The following is a 14,076-nucleotide window of genomic DNA, read 5'->3' on the forward strand; positions in this document are numbered from 1 at the left end:
CACACCTAGGGCCTAAATCATGAACCAACATGCTAGAAACACCTTTTTCCCATTATTTGGAGATACTTGTGTATCTTCCTTTCATACCGCTTTATCCCTGTACACTACATTTAGAAGCCGTCTTTGTCGTCTTACTATGAAAGCAGCACAAAACGACGCCACATCCGGTCCCGCCCCACGCTGAGCGCGCGCGCGCCTGCAGAGACACTTCTTAACAGCGCGCACGCGCCCACCACACGGCTTTTATTTAAACAAGATAGTTTAAGTAAGCAGAACCCCCCCCCCCCCCCCCCCCCCCGCCCTCCTCCACCTCACCCCCCCTCCCCTCCCCTGAGGACGAACCCATGTTATCACGCACTTACGGACGACGACGAGCGCAGCGCTCGCAGGACGTGGACGCGGCTGCGGAGGAGAGCGCTCGCCACTCGCAGGAAGCTTAAGAGCGCGTTCCGGTGGCCAATGTTTTCAGGAAGTTTGACGGTCGGACAGATGGACGTTCCTCGCTTTGTTTTGGTCTGCGGGAGAGTTTAGGAGCGCCGGTGGACACGGACGCCTCGCGACAACACGATGAACCTCAGCGAAGACGGTTGTTTTCCGTCGCACCGGAGTCAGTTTGGGTCTCACGTGAATACTCGGGAACTGTGCTTTTAAGAAGCTGTTTTAAGATGCGTGACGTTATGACTGCGTCATTACATTAGACTTATGTCAGAGGCCGTAGTGCATTGTATTATATTAATGTCCGCATTCAAGTTGCAGTGCGACGTAACGTTAGTGTCATTAAAACATAAAGAGCTCTGCAGTCTAAACTTTTCTGGACTCCAACCTGGCAACCCACAGGAGGGAAATCTGCAACGTTAGCAGGAAGAGAAGCTATAAAAATCACGGAAATCATTCGGTCTTCCCTCTCACTCATAAATGGATTTCATCAGGGCCACACGGTTATTGTTGCACCTTGTTTGGTAGTTTTTTTTGTTCGTCTTTTTACAGGATCCAGCTCCCCGCCACGCACGTCTGAAAAACGTCGATATCGTGTGTGACGAATGTGAACATGTTTTGGAAATTTAAGTTTTCCAAAGACCCGCGGCTGGACCGGAGTAGAGCTTTGCCTTTGGGCCACAGCTGGAGCAGCCTGATGTAGCCCCCCCTCTCCATCCATATTATCTCTGTAAAAACTCACAGCTGTCTCATGTGTGGGTTTTTACTACCTGGAAACTATCCGTTCGTGTGGCCTCGTTCTTTTCCCGTTTAAGAAGACCGATTACCTGGCGGGGGTGGTGGGGGGCGGCCCCGCCATGGAGACCCCACTCGCCCTCTCCTCTCCCCGGTGTGACTGAGGCACGCTGATGGACGTGAGCAACAGCTGGACCTACTGCGTCATCAGTGCCGCGAGACGCCGGTGAGCGTGGTGGGTTGCGCGCGCGGGAGAAGTCTCGGCGACAGGTGAGGATGGTGCACGTGAAAGGGGATGACAGGTATACAAGGAGCGTATTGTGCTGCATTCAGGTCGCGTGGGGAAAATTGTGATTGGGGTCCCCCTCAACGCAACCCAGTGCTAAAAACAAAGTATGACATCATCTATATGAACGTGAATGTCTATAATTCAATGTCTAAAACTACCGTTATGAGTATTTAAAAAGCTCTTAAATTGTTGCAGTTGTTGAAGCCCTTAAATTCACCTTCAGAGGACGTGACTTCAACATTCAAAGGACTTGATGCAACAACCACGTTTGAAAATCAGAGCAGCTCAGGGAAATCTGACAACACAGCAAATTAATACCCGCAATCACACACAGAGCTGAATGTGTACTTGTGTGTACGACACAAGTATTTTGGCTGAACACTTTGAAAGTGTAAAGAAATTTTTTTTTTTACTTTTTGATAACCAGAAGAGGTCAGTTTGACAGCTGCGTTTGCAATTAGCGTTGTAAAAAAAACTTACAATAGCATCAGTAAGATTAAAAAAAACCTTCATCGAGTTGTTTAGTTGTCGTCCACACAACAGATGAGCAAACTGATTTGCGCAAACTGATTTGCACAATGTAAACATCCAGCGACTTCTTGCTTTTAGTCTTTTAAGTGCAAAGTAACTTTCATTTTTATTTTTCAAATTAAAGAAATTAGAATTTTAGATTAAAAAAATACATTCATAAACTTTTGAAATGTTTGTATTTCAAAGGATCTGTATGTACATTAAACACTGCAAAGCGCATTTGAAACTGTAGCCAAGGCAAGCACTAGCTTCTTGTCGAGATTGCAATATTTAAATGTGGTGGGTTACACGTGTGCACCTGAAACAGAAGAGACATCGGACCAGGAGACTTCTGCTTGGTCCAGATCCACGACTGGACTGAAAACAGAAAGAGTCGTGCCTGGGAAAAACAGCCTCAGACTAAACACCTCTCAAAGCAGACAGACCAGAGGGGTGGAGGGGGGGATTCATGTAAATCCTGCTAGTCCTGGAAATGTGATACAATAAAAATAAAGCAGGCACAGCTGATCGGACTAGTAGAGCACAGCCTCCTTCTCCATTAAATTCCGCACATTCCACCTGGGAGGTCATTCAGATTACGGGTAGGCATGGAAAGGAACAGCCTATATGGACACATCGCTCAAGTTGTTGCAGGGACTTCAGGGATCCCTTGAAGTTCACACGTCGGGCTGCTCTCTGCAGACCCGAGGTTCCCTTTGGGACACATGGTGTGTATGGGGTCGGAGGGAACGAAAGTATTTGGACACCATTCCTTTGGCAGGGGGAGCATGAAAGTAGCGGAAGCTCAAAAGCAGCGTGGCAGCGCTCCGACGGCCACGGGCGGACATGCCCGGCATTCCTGTGGGTGATCATTACCCAGAAGTCCACAGTCAAAGAGTTGCCTCAGGTAGCGGTGGCGCCCATTAGAGATGGCCGCGGCCTCCTCTGTGGGCTCCATCTTCAGACGTCGCTCCTCTCGCTTTCTATTATTTTCCTGCCTCGTTGTTGTCCTTTCACGCTCCCCACCTACGGATGGGTTGATTTGTGACGGGGTAATTCTGGGCAAACTGAACCCCGCGTCAAGGTGCAGCGCTTGCTTTGCTAACTGGACTCTGGTTTATATCTCTCTCTGCAATCACTTTTTACGCCACTAAGCTAATCTTATCTGCAGTGACCGTACACGGCCGTGTATATGCACGCTTTGGCTCATGGTCAGACCAAACATGTAGTTATTTTCCTGGCACACTAAACACTTACGCTGTGAGCTAACAAGGAGCGTTATGGCAGAGTTCTGGCATGCACCAGTCCACTGCCACACAGCTGTGTACTGATCTTACCAAGTGGATCAGTCTCTCCATCAATGTGTGTTACATTTGTTCACACCAGGCCAGCAAGTCAGCATCCAGCGGCACAGTGTCACCACAGTCGGTGCTGTGAGTTATTATGCAGAGATGGGTTTTTTGAGCAAAGACACCAACTTGATCCAGTGATTGTCTTTTGTTTTCATTTTAACTCCCTTACAGTCATCCTGTATAATCTACTGTAGTTGAGTTAAGTTCTCTTTTTTTGTATCAGTTCGAATCCAATTATTTATTGGAACAAAGGGAGAAACTTAAGGGAGACTCTCCATTGAAAGAAATCAGTTCATAATATTAACGCCTTTAATATGGGCCCATAATATTGCCGTGTGAACACCAACAATGGAGCTATAACACAACGCAGTTATGCTTTCTTCAGCTCATGTGATCAGAGAAGTCTAAAGCTGGTAGATATTTAAAATGGTAGAAAACATTCTTCCCGTATGAACTGTGCCAGACTGATTGCTGCCAGGGCAGCTTGAGCTTCAGCCGTTTCCAATTGTCTTTCTTTCTGATGGGCAAAGCGCACAAAGCACAGACTCACGCACGCTGCACGTTTTCTCATTCACTCAGGGTTCGTGCCGCTCAGTCTGGCAAATCTATAAGTATGCACTCTGCAGGCTTAGGTTCCATGTTTTTTATACTTGCCTGCAAGGATCATGTGCTGTGCATGAAGCCACATTAAGTTCATGTGATGTGATGAACTTGATACCTTAATGCAGTTGAAGTGCAGTTAAGTGAAGCGATGTTTCATGGGCCGAGGTACTGACCTGCATACTGGCGCGTTCTGTCCGACTAGCTAAGAACCTTCTTGTTCTGCGTTGTCTCCTGTCCCTCTCCATGACTCTCGTCCTCCTGCTACGTCTCCCAGCAAAGCAACGTGAACACAAAGAGGGCCGCGCTTTTTAGTCTTTTTGACTAATTGACTTTTGCTTTCATCCCTTTTTAGTCTGTTTGACTAATTGACTTTTGCTTTCATCCCTTTTTAGGCTGTGGGCGGTTTGGCACAACAGACGCGTTTCTGAAGACTGCTTTGCGGACCGCGTACGCAAACATCGCCACTATGAGTAAGTCCTCCAAATTCTGATGTTAGGCAGACATTTGGAGCGCGGCTTCCTCCCAACATGAGATAAAAACAGACCGACAGACGCACACATTCAAAACACACACAACAAAAACCAAACTCCCGAGGCCAAACTCTGTGCGAGCTGCTTCTCTAGACTCTGTCGGATGAGGGATTGGGGTTTTTCGGCGTTATGTAGATGGGGGTCTGGTTGGCTCCGCCGTTCGGGGCTGTGTGAAGTCCCTCCAAGCTACACAAGGAGAATATTTTCTCTCCGTGAGCTAGTCGAGCCAAGGCAGAGCTTGCCCTGAGATCAAACGTGGGAATAGGCATATCAAATACACTGCTGTTCTTGCCTGCCTCGAACACCCGGCCACAGGATCGTCTCAATCTGGCCGTAGTTTAAAAGATGTCTAATTAATATTCTGCTCAGACATTTTAGTGCAAAGGGCTCAATTCGCTCTTTCGGTCAAACTCTCACGCACACCAAAGTCGTTCATTAACCAAACTCACATTTTGAAATTGTGTGTTTGTTCCAACGCAGATGAGAGGCAGGCTCTCCACTCCATAATGAAAGACCTCGTTGCCCTCCAGATGACTCGCCGCCAGCCTGTTCTGTCGTACGACACCAGCAAAGCCAAGACGCCGGCCCAGGCCAACAGACAGGTGCGCTGTGGCTTACGATCTTAACATTTTAGAAGGTGGTTTAGGAGCTCAGGCTTGTGCCGTGTGGTCGTCGTATACCAGTTTTACATCCATAAATTACTGAAATGTCTTCTGTTATTGTAAGGCCGCGTATGCCGTCGCATTCCAACAGTCTTAGATTTCGGTGCGAGCTGTAGCTCAAACGTCTCGGTTGCGTGCAGAATGGCACGTTTAATCAAAGTTGTCTTCAAAACGAAATGCATTCAAAGTGTTTTTAGTTGAATAGGTCTGAAGAAATCAAATATAGGCAGGTCACTCTGAGACGGTTTAACCCGTAAAGTACTCCATCAACAGCCATGTATTCTGTTGAAGTGTCCCTCACCAGCGATGGAAGTTGTGATGAAGTCGGCAGTAGTTAAGGCGAGGATGGACCAACAGTCCACAGCGTGAGTCCTCACTGCCACTTATCACACAGTTGCATCTCTGCAAACAGGCTGATATCTGCTCCAAAATGAAACCGTTGCGAGTCTTTGCGTTGTAGTCAGCGTTATTTACCCTAAATTTAGAAATCAGGATGGCCTTGAATGCTAACAAAAAAATGTTTATCTTCATAACCACTGCTCTGTCAACCATAAATATCTAATTTTGCACCGTTGCTGCGGTTAAAAAAAGGTGTTATTGGATATCGCCTTTGCAGGTATGCTCTTGTTTCTTAGTGTTTTACCACCCAGTCAACAAGACAGCCACCCAAACATTTCTTAAATCCAGTTATTTCTTTCCTAAAAATACATTCTGACTGTGTGACCAGTCGCCCACCCACACTCATTCGTTACTGCAGCAGCCTGCAGCCACACAGAATAGCCAAAGCCGACAACTCTTGTTCAATGTTGTGTTTGCTTACAACCAGAGATGGTCCCCCTGGGAAGCATGATCTCCAACAACTTGAGGTAGAACTTGCTACGAGTCAAAGTGGGTTTTTCACAAATAATTTAGCTGTGGAGGAAGTGCAGAGTGACCGGTGAAGGGAGCACACGTGCAGGTCTTTTCTTTCACAAATATGGCTATCTCTACTTATCTAAAGATATCTGCACAGCCTTTGTGGTTGCACTGTGAGGACCTCCTTTGTGGGCTTTGACATTCCTGCTTCTTTTTGCACTCAGGACGATGTCAGGATAAAGTTTGAGTTCTCTGGAGAACGGAGGTGAGTTTTTTGTTTTATTGTGTGGGGGAAAAATCGACATACATCTGTGCACAAATGAGCGAGCACGCGCACATAAACACAATCACTCAGGCATGCCGATCTTGTCACATGTTCCAGTTCATGAGAAAGAGCACATCTCACACAGCAGCACTTACTGCAGACTGGTATATGAGCTGGGGAATGGAGGGAGGTAGGGAGGGGTATGGGGGGGGGGGGTGCAGTTCGTCTGTGGCCGCCAGCACCAACCACAAATATGCGAAGGTGTACTTGGAGGATTCTGCACACAAGTTTTGCCTCCACATGTGAATGTTTCCATCAGCAGCTGGCACAGGCCTTCTCATAATACGTCCTTCTGTGTGATTTGTGTGATGTGCAGGATCCTGGTTTTTGGACGGCCTGTGCAGTTTGAGGAAGTCCAGCAGAAAGTCACGACTGTCTTTGGCCAGCAGCTGGACCTGCATTATATGAATAATGAGGTAATTATTTTATTTTATTGTCTGTAGATAATTACACACAATTGTCCTAATTGTTGTACAATAAAAAATAATTGTCACTTTTCACGACGGGTTCTTTATGAGCAGTCATGTTGTGTGTTTGTTCATATATCTGACTTTGTTTCATATCACTGTAGTTGTCCATCCCTCTGCGAGATCAGGATGACCTGGACAAGGCCATCGACCTGCTGGACCGCAGCTCCAACATGAAGAGCATCAGGATCCTGCTGCTCACTCCGGAGCACAGCAATGTGAGACACCAGCACACCGGGCGTAGGCTCACAGCGTACCATTGCACAACTCTCCATTTCTTCACTGCGGTGTTGTGTAAAATCAAAGTTCCTCATTAACTGTGCTGCTGACCTGAAGCGGATGTTTTTAATCCTGGGTTAACGCCTTATTTAACTTAACTTGTACCTTGTTTCCCTTCCCTGTTCCATCTGCAGGCCTCCTCCCCCTCCCACCACGTTCCGTGTAAGCAGGTGAGGATCAAGTCCTCCCAGTCCACTGGAGACGTCAGCACGGCGTATCAATCCTCCGAGCCCAGGGGGCGCCACCTGTCTACTGGTACGCATGCTCAGCTGATACAAACTCCTCTCTAATCTTATCTGGAACCAAATGGTTCACGTACATCCCAAGGAGTATATCCAGCCTTTTTATTTTCTCCTCAGTCTTAACGTTTTGTTACGGGGAGCTGGCACGGCGTCGTGCTGACGGCACATTGTTTTTACTGCCTTGATTCCCCCGTCTGTCGTGTTCTTTCTCGCTCTCTCTGTGGTTGATGTTTCTTTGGCTTCCTCTTTTAGCAATGGTTCCACTTCCTTTTCCTGTTCACCGTTACAAGACTGCTGGACAACAGCCAATCAGATTAAAGAATGCTATTTGTGTGGAGCACCACTGGTCCGGTTTAGGATGAGGGTATTTTGTATTATTATAACTATTGTATAATTATTTTGAGTCATGACTACAGTGTGAGAATGATACACATGTGTTGCGGTCTCAACAATTGCATCTAACAAAATGATCATCCTAACTGATTTCCTCATTCCCATTTTCAGTCGCTCAGGGCTTATGTTTGTATTTTTATTGCTCATGTTTTTAATGTTTCTTCTCTGCTCATAACTTGCGTCTAATCCCAGGTTCTCAGAACACAGGACGCAGCTCGCCACCTCCCGGTTATGTGCCCGAGCGCCAACAGAGAATTGCTCGCCAAGGCTCCTACACCAGCATAAACAGTGAGGGGGAGTTCATCCCCGAGACCAGCGATCAGTGTGTGAGTCATTGCTTCAATAGTGGGGGAAGTTTACCGTAAGATACAGAACGCACAATGCTTTCATTTAGTACTTTTGAGATTGGAAATCAAGACCCTTTCTGAATTATTTGATGGATGGTTATTGATATTGTTAAAGTATCTTTTTGGAATGTGTAAATTCTAAGAAATGCCATTAATTTGGGAGCAAAAGGTTTAACAAAGCCGTCTGTAGATCCAGAGAGTTCTCCAACTATAAACTGCCAGCATAGCTGTTCCACAAAAAAGAAAATACGGGCTCACGTTTTCAAAGTTCTCAAACATAAATTCAGATTTCGGGAGGATTTTTCTACTTGTAATGTGTTGTTGTTGTTGTTTTCCACCGTGCCCCTTGCAGGTGCTGGATCCCTGGAGCAGTGCAGAAAACTCCGTCTCTGGAAGCTGTCAGTCTCTGGACAGCAACTCCGACAGGTGGGGAGTAAAATCTTTACATTCCATTGACTGACAACAAAAAACACAAAACTGTTGAATGTAAATACTTCTTCCTTCCTTCCCTTTCACAGCCCTTCACTGAGGAGGTCTCGCATGCACAGAGCCAAGAGTTACCCTGATAACCGTGAGGAGGGCTCAGGTGAGCGTGTCTACATGAAAAGCGCTCTCCTCCGTCCCACAAAAGCCTTGGGACAGCCTCTTTTTTTTTTTCAAACTTCCTTTAAAATATGTATTAAGACTGGTTGTAAGAGATGCTTGGGAAGTTTGGGTTTACAACTAAATAAGCAACGCAATGTAAACCAAAAACATGTATGATTTGATGAAGAAGTTGCAAGGATGAGTTAAACAGGATGTCATGGTTTTGTTGTCAGCAAAACCGCTAGAATTACACAGTAATCCAGCTGACCTTTCACCTCTGGATATGTCCTTTTTCAGACAGGGAGAATCATGTATATGACAGGGTAGCGGGGAAAGGAGGCACCTTTCCTCGTAGGTACCATGTCTCCCTGCACCATAAAGACCACAGTGAAGGTAAGACCATCACTATCTTCCGCTCTATGTGATTTACTTGTTGTATTTCCTGTTCCTCGCGTGCTGTTTAATCTCAGGCAGCCTTTTTCCCGCCCTCCTCCAGGCCGCCGGACGTTTCCGCGGATCCGTCGCCCCCAGGGGAACCTCTTCACGCTGGTGCCGTCACGCCGGTCGCTCAATGGCAGCGAGGAGAGTTTGGGCAGCTGGCAGCTGGTCGACGCTCACGGCAGGCTGCGCCCCCAAGATCGTTCTGTGGCGCATAAGTGTGAGTGTTCGAATAACTCCAAACAAAATTGGCTAGTGACCAATCCAGGGTGTACCCCGTCTCTCGCCCGATATTAGTTAGTTAGTTAGTTTTTGTCTGATTCGCTGCAGCGTTCAAGGGCCAGTACAGATACTGATATCATAATAAAAATACTAAAATCAAAGTGCAAATTCATATGAATTGCTGTATTTTTATTTTTTTCCCCCTCAGCCCCCAGTGCTCCGATGACGTGGCGGCGGGGGAAGCTTCTGGGCCAGGGAGCGTTCGGTCGCGTGTACCTGTGTTACGACGTGGACACTGGGAGGGAACTAGCTGCCAAGCAGGTTCACTTTGATCCCGAGAGTCCTGAGACCAGCAAGGTGCGACACCAACACGGATAGATCAACCTCTCCTGTTTTCAGAGAGACAGAATGCTCGGTCGTCTCGCCCCCCCACGCTGTTACTTATTCACGTGGAACCTCCTGACATTCTGCCACATCTTTGTGCACATTAATCAGTGTGCTGGTTTTGTCAGGAAATAGTGGCATTTCCTTTTACTGTAACAGTGGTTGATTTTTTAAAGTCTTTTGTTGATTAACAACAAATCTGCAACTTTTCACCACCGCCCAACTGTAAAAGTGCCAGGAATTACCTCATGTTGTGCATGTTAATCTGTTCAGGGCACCATGCTGGTTTGCAAATTATTATCTTAACCGAGCATTTGATTATTCAATCAATTACATTTTCTTGGTCTTAAGTCAGGTGTCGAGCCACATAAACTTTATTTTAATTCCTTACCACATAAATTAAATAATAAATCTGCAGGAAGGAGATTGATTAACTCAAGAAGGGGAATCTATTGAAGGTTTTCTTTCCTCCCTTAACCTCCCCTCCCCCATTTTAATGTATTTTCCTGTCTTCAGAGAAAACACGCACTGTCATTTCCTGTATCTGAAAGGAGCCGAGTGTTGTGAGGGAAGCGGTGGTGGTGAGAGGTGACGGGTCAGCAGTGCCTTGGCCTCACTTCACCACTTCACACACCCCCACCCTCAGCTTGTGGCAGTTATGATTGTTTGTTTCCATTAAACCAAATTACTTTTAGCGCCCTCTGTCTCCCCCGATGTATTGGCCTCATTCTTCAAAGTAAACACAGGAACTCCTTTCGGGGAACGCTGCTATTGGATTTCCTTCACTGTCCGCTTCAGGTTTCCCTTTCGGTAGTCTTCACATGCAGCCGTAAATCACTGTGTCTGTGGCTCCATTTGTTTGTCATCGGTGGGATCAGATATGAAGGAGCCTCGGTGGCTCCACCGCGTCCAGGAAATGCATCTGGTTTCCACGTGTAAGCCCCTGTTCAGAGAGGGCACCTTTTCGTGTTGAATGTCTGAGCGGTTGTGTGATCGCTCAGTGGCTGATTTCCCTGCTCCTCTGCGTGTCTCCACAGGAGGTCAGCGCTTTGGAGTGTGAAATCCAGTTGCTGAAAAATCTGCATCACGAGCGCATTGTTCAGTATTACGGCTGTCTGAGGGACCACAATGAGAAGACTCTCACTATTTTCATGGAGTACATGCCGGGGGTGAGTCCACGCTGCTGTTAGTGTCACGGCTTAAAACAGGCAGCACCGGAACGGGAAATTGATGAGCTAAATTGCATATATTGTTAGGTCAAAATGGAGAACAACAATCCGTTCTCATGACGTTTTTGAGTTTAGTTCCTGTAACTCTACAGTTTCTAAAGACCTGTTACATTACACTGCCCCTACCATAAAATGCATAACACCGAGGTGCCGCACCTGAACTTTGCTCCCCCTGTTACGGGGTGAGACCTTCAGTGATGTGGTAGATTGTTGGTTTGTGTGCTGTTGTGTCAAGCACGTGTTTTTCTCTTTTTTTATATCAGGGTTCAGTCAAAGACCAGTTAAAGGCCTACGGGGCGCTGACAGAAAACGTCACCCGGAAGTACACAAGACAGATCCTGGAGGGCATGTCCTATCTGCACAGCAACATGATCGTACACAGGGACATCAAAGGTAGTCCAGTTAGCCCACAGAAGCTCGAGCGTTACCCTGATCAGTGCGATGGAATATTTACATGCTCCGTGTCAACTCAGGCGCCAACATCCTGCGGGATTCGGAAGGCAACGTGAAGCTCGGAGATTTCGGCGCCAGCAAGAGGCTGCAGACCATCTGCATGTCCGGAACCGGCATCCGCTCAGTGACCGGCACCCCCTACTGGATGAGCCCGGAGGTCATTAGTGGAGAGGGCTACGGCAGGAAGGCTGATGTCTGGTAAGACACGCCGGAGAACAGAAGTTTGATCAAAGCCAAACACATCCTGAGATTCTTTACGGCGGTGCAATGCCATCTACAACATCATCCCATGATTTTAGTAATCCCAGTAACGTGCACGTCTCAACATACACAAACAATGTAAATCATGGCCTTTTCTGTACATAAGCAACACTTTACCAGCCAAATGGTTTAGTTTGAAAGGGACTGAAAGTTCTTTTTATGTGAGCACTGGGCAGAATCATAAGATCATTCCCCCTAAGGCAGAACTTTTTAATAAAGTTCCCGGTTCCCCACACACAGAGCAGAAAACATTCCCTTATGCAATCTGATTGGGTGGGGACCTACTTTGAGTGATGGGACTGGCTCAAGGCCAGGCAGACAGGTCGTAACAGAGGTTGGCATGTTCCAAGTTCTCAGCCCAGGTTGGAGGGGGAGTAATGCTCCCAGGAGGGCTTGTACCTCTCAAACGAGTGCAGGCGGCCCTCCGCAGTTTTCCACTCAAAACAAGCCTGTAAACCGAGCCGTTAACACCTGCTATACGTTTCAGCATGTCGTGTGACTCCACTGCCGATTCAAGCAAATGGTGCGTTTCTTTGACAGGAGCCTCGGTTGTACGGTGGTAGAGATGCTGACGGAAAAGCCCCCGTGGGCTGAATTCGAGGCCATGGCGGCCATATTCAAGATCGCCACCCAGCCCACCAACCCGGCGCTGCCCTCGCACACCTCCGAGCAGGCACGGGACTTCATAAGCTGCATCTTTGTGGAGGCCAAACACAGGCCCAGCGCAGAGGAGCTGCTCAGGCGCCCCTTCTCCCAGATTCTGTGCTGAAGCCGGCCTGGTTTGTGAACTCCTCAGCACAGAGTAGCCTCAGCAGTATCCGTAGTACCTCTTTGACACCCGTCCGTGGAACTGATCCGGAAGATCAGTGTTAAACTCACCGAGCATCTGCCAGAGCTCAGACCCGGATAACGAGGAGCCTTTGTCTGCAGCAGTCAGCGAAGCCTTGAGAACTGAGCACTCGTGAGAGTGACCACACGGGGGAAACCCCACACGCATTAAGTCCCTGGATGCTTTCACAGAGACGAGTGCACGTATGCATGCGCTCCAAATCATGCACTCCGAAGGCAGCGGCTTTCAAGCCTTGCACATGTCGTGTCTTCTTCATCGTGTTCTCTTGTGTTCCCGTTTTTAAGCTACAGCACACCGCCGGTGCTTAACAGTGTTTATCGGGTGGGATTGTTCTCTTTTTTTTTTTTTTTCCCTCAAACTTGCGTCTGTCTTGTTTTATTTAACGGAAAATTCCACCTGTTTAGATCTTTGCTTGTCTGTGTACATCCGAGGAGCAACACCAGATGTGTTTCTGTGTTTCGGTCTGAGACCTTCAGAATTAAGAATTATTTTCACATGGTTTAGCAATTCCACAAGTGACAATAAATAAGTGCCCAATGAGGTTCTTCACTCGCTGTACCCTCAATCGAACAAGATGCACAACAGCCAACAGCCTCAGTTTGAGAGTTTGACATTTGAAAATATTAAATGAATATATTGATTTTGTTGTCCAAAAAGAGCATGACTGTCCGAGAGGAGCTGAGTTTGAGCTGATTTCTTTTAAATTGTCTTTTTACCAAAGCAAGTGTCTTATCCTTCTAAGTGCCTTCCTACTTTTATAGATCCCCATCGTCAAAGGTTACCTCAGCCCAAAAAGTGCATCAGAAGCGGTAGATGAAATATGCCATAGACTTTTACACTTGTGAAACCAAACAGCATGATGCTTTTTATAATTTAAAATGAAAAACTCATTTGGAAATATATTTCCTTTGCCAAAGACCGTACTGTTGATTTGTGCCTGGACCCAAAATCCCTCACTGAAAAAACGTTGCTTTAGATCAGATGCACTTTTGATCGAAATTAATGTTGTGGAGTTTTTTTAGTTTTTTTTTACTTTATGTGAATTTCTTTTTTTTTTATTTATATTTCCATGTTCATCCCAATTAGATTTTTATGAGCAAAAAATATTTCCATATATGTATATACATATATCTGTGTGTGTATATTATGTATATATTATATACATTATATAGTATGTATATTATATTAAGACTGTGTCAAATCTAATGATACTTTCAGGACGTTTGGTCTGTAAAAGTAAATCATTTAGAGCAGCTGGTTTTGCAGACATTACAGAACGTGTAAATGTTAAATGGGTGGAAAACAAACTCTGGCTGCCTGGCTCTTGTTCTAGATCACACACACAAAAAAGTTCCACCCTTTGCTATAGGTTTAAACGAGTGTTACCTGACTGGTTACGGAAATCATTCAGCCATACGAATGAAACCTTTTGAGGCCTAACTGTTGGGATTATTGTATATGGGATTCGAGTATTACTAACATGTAATTAAAGGTTGTGTGTGGGCCAAAGACGAGCAGGACCGGAGCCAGTGCTGGATTCCACAGACGACTTTGTTTATCCCGGGGTCTAGACGAGTCCAGTCTTCAATCGTTTTCTGGGCAAAGGGGCTCACTGCTGCCTTAAGGCCAA

General features: G+C 46.5%; 1 protein-coding gene across 2 annotated transcripts; it reads left to right on the top strand.

Annotated features, from left to right (window-relative positions):
* The first annotated feature begins 169 nt into the window (after positions 1–169).
* Positions 170–13,955, top strand: map3k3 (mitogen-activated protein kinase kinase kinase 3). Of its 2 annotated transcripts, XR_013451299.1 has the most exons (18): positions 170–1,440; positions 4,317–4,394; positions 4,935–5,056; positions 6,196–6,236; positions 6,613–6,712; positions 6,868–6,981; positions 7,177–7,297; positions 7,870–8,003; positions 8,377–8,450; positions 8,543–8,610; positions 8,907–9,002; positions 9,106–9,267; positions 9,478–9,626; positions 10,691–10,822; positions 11,146–11,275; positions 11,356–11,533; positions 12,137–12,975; positions 13,032–13,955. XR_013451299.1 is itself a non-coding variant. In XM_040190213.2 (17 exons), exons 2-17 carry the CDS (start codon positions 4,391–4,393, stop codon positions 12,363–12,365), a joined length of 1,854 nt encoding a protein of 617 aa, XP_040046147.1. In that variant the 5' UTR covers positions 170–1,440; positions 4,317–4,390; the 3' UTR covers positions 12,366–13,955. The 2 variants fall into 2 exon arrangements, 1 of the variants encoding a protein (XP_040046147.1); XM_040190213.2 differs by having other exon boundaries at positions 12,137–13,955.
* Positions 13,956–14,076: the final 121 nt, after the last annotated feature.

The sequence above is a fragment of the Gasterosteus aculeatus genome, chromosome 11, assembly GCF_964276395.1.
Source record: "Gasterosteus aculeatus chromosome 11, fGasAcu3.hap1.1, whole genome shotgun sequence".
Classification (NCBI taxonomy): domain Eukaryota; kingdom Metazoa; phylum Chordata; class Actinopteri; order Perciformes; family Gasterosteidae; genus Gasterosteus; species Gasterosteus aculeatus.

What these genes read in the sequence shown, in the direction of transcription:
- map3k3 (XM_040190213.2), top strand. An exon ending in CGGCCCAGGCCAACAGACAG is followed by an intron (nt 5,057 to 6,195) that starts GTGCGCTGTGGC and finishes TTTTGCACTCAG; the next exon opens with GACGATGTCAGGATAAAGTT. An exon ending in AGAGTCCTGAGACCAGCAAG is followed by an intron (nt 9,627 to 10,690) that starts GTGCGACACCAA and finishes GTGTCTCCACAG; the next exon opens with GAGGTCAGCGCTTTGGAGTG.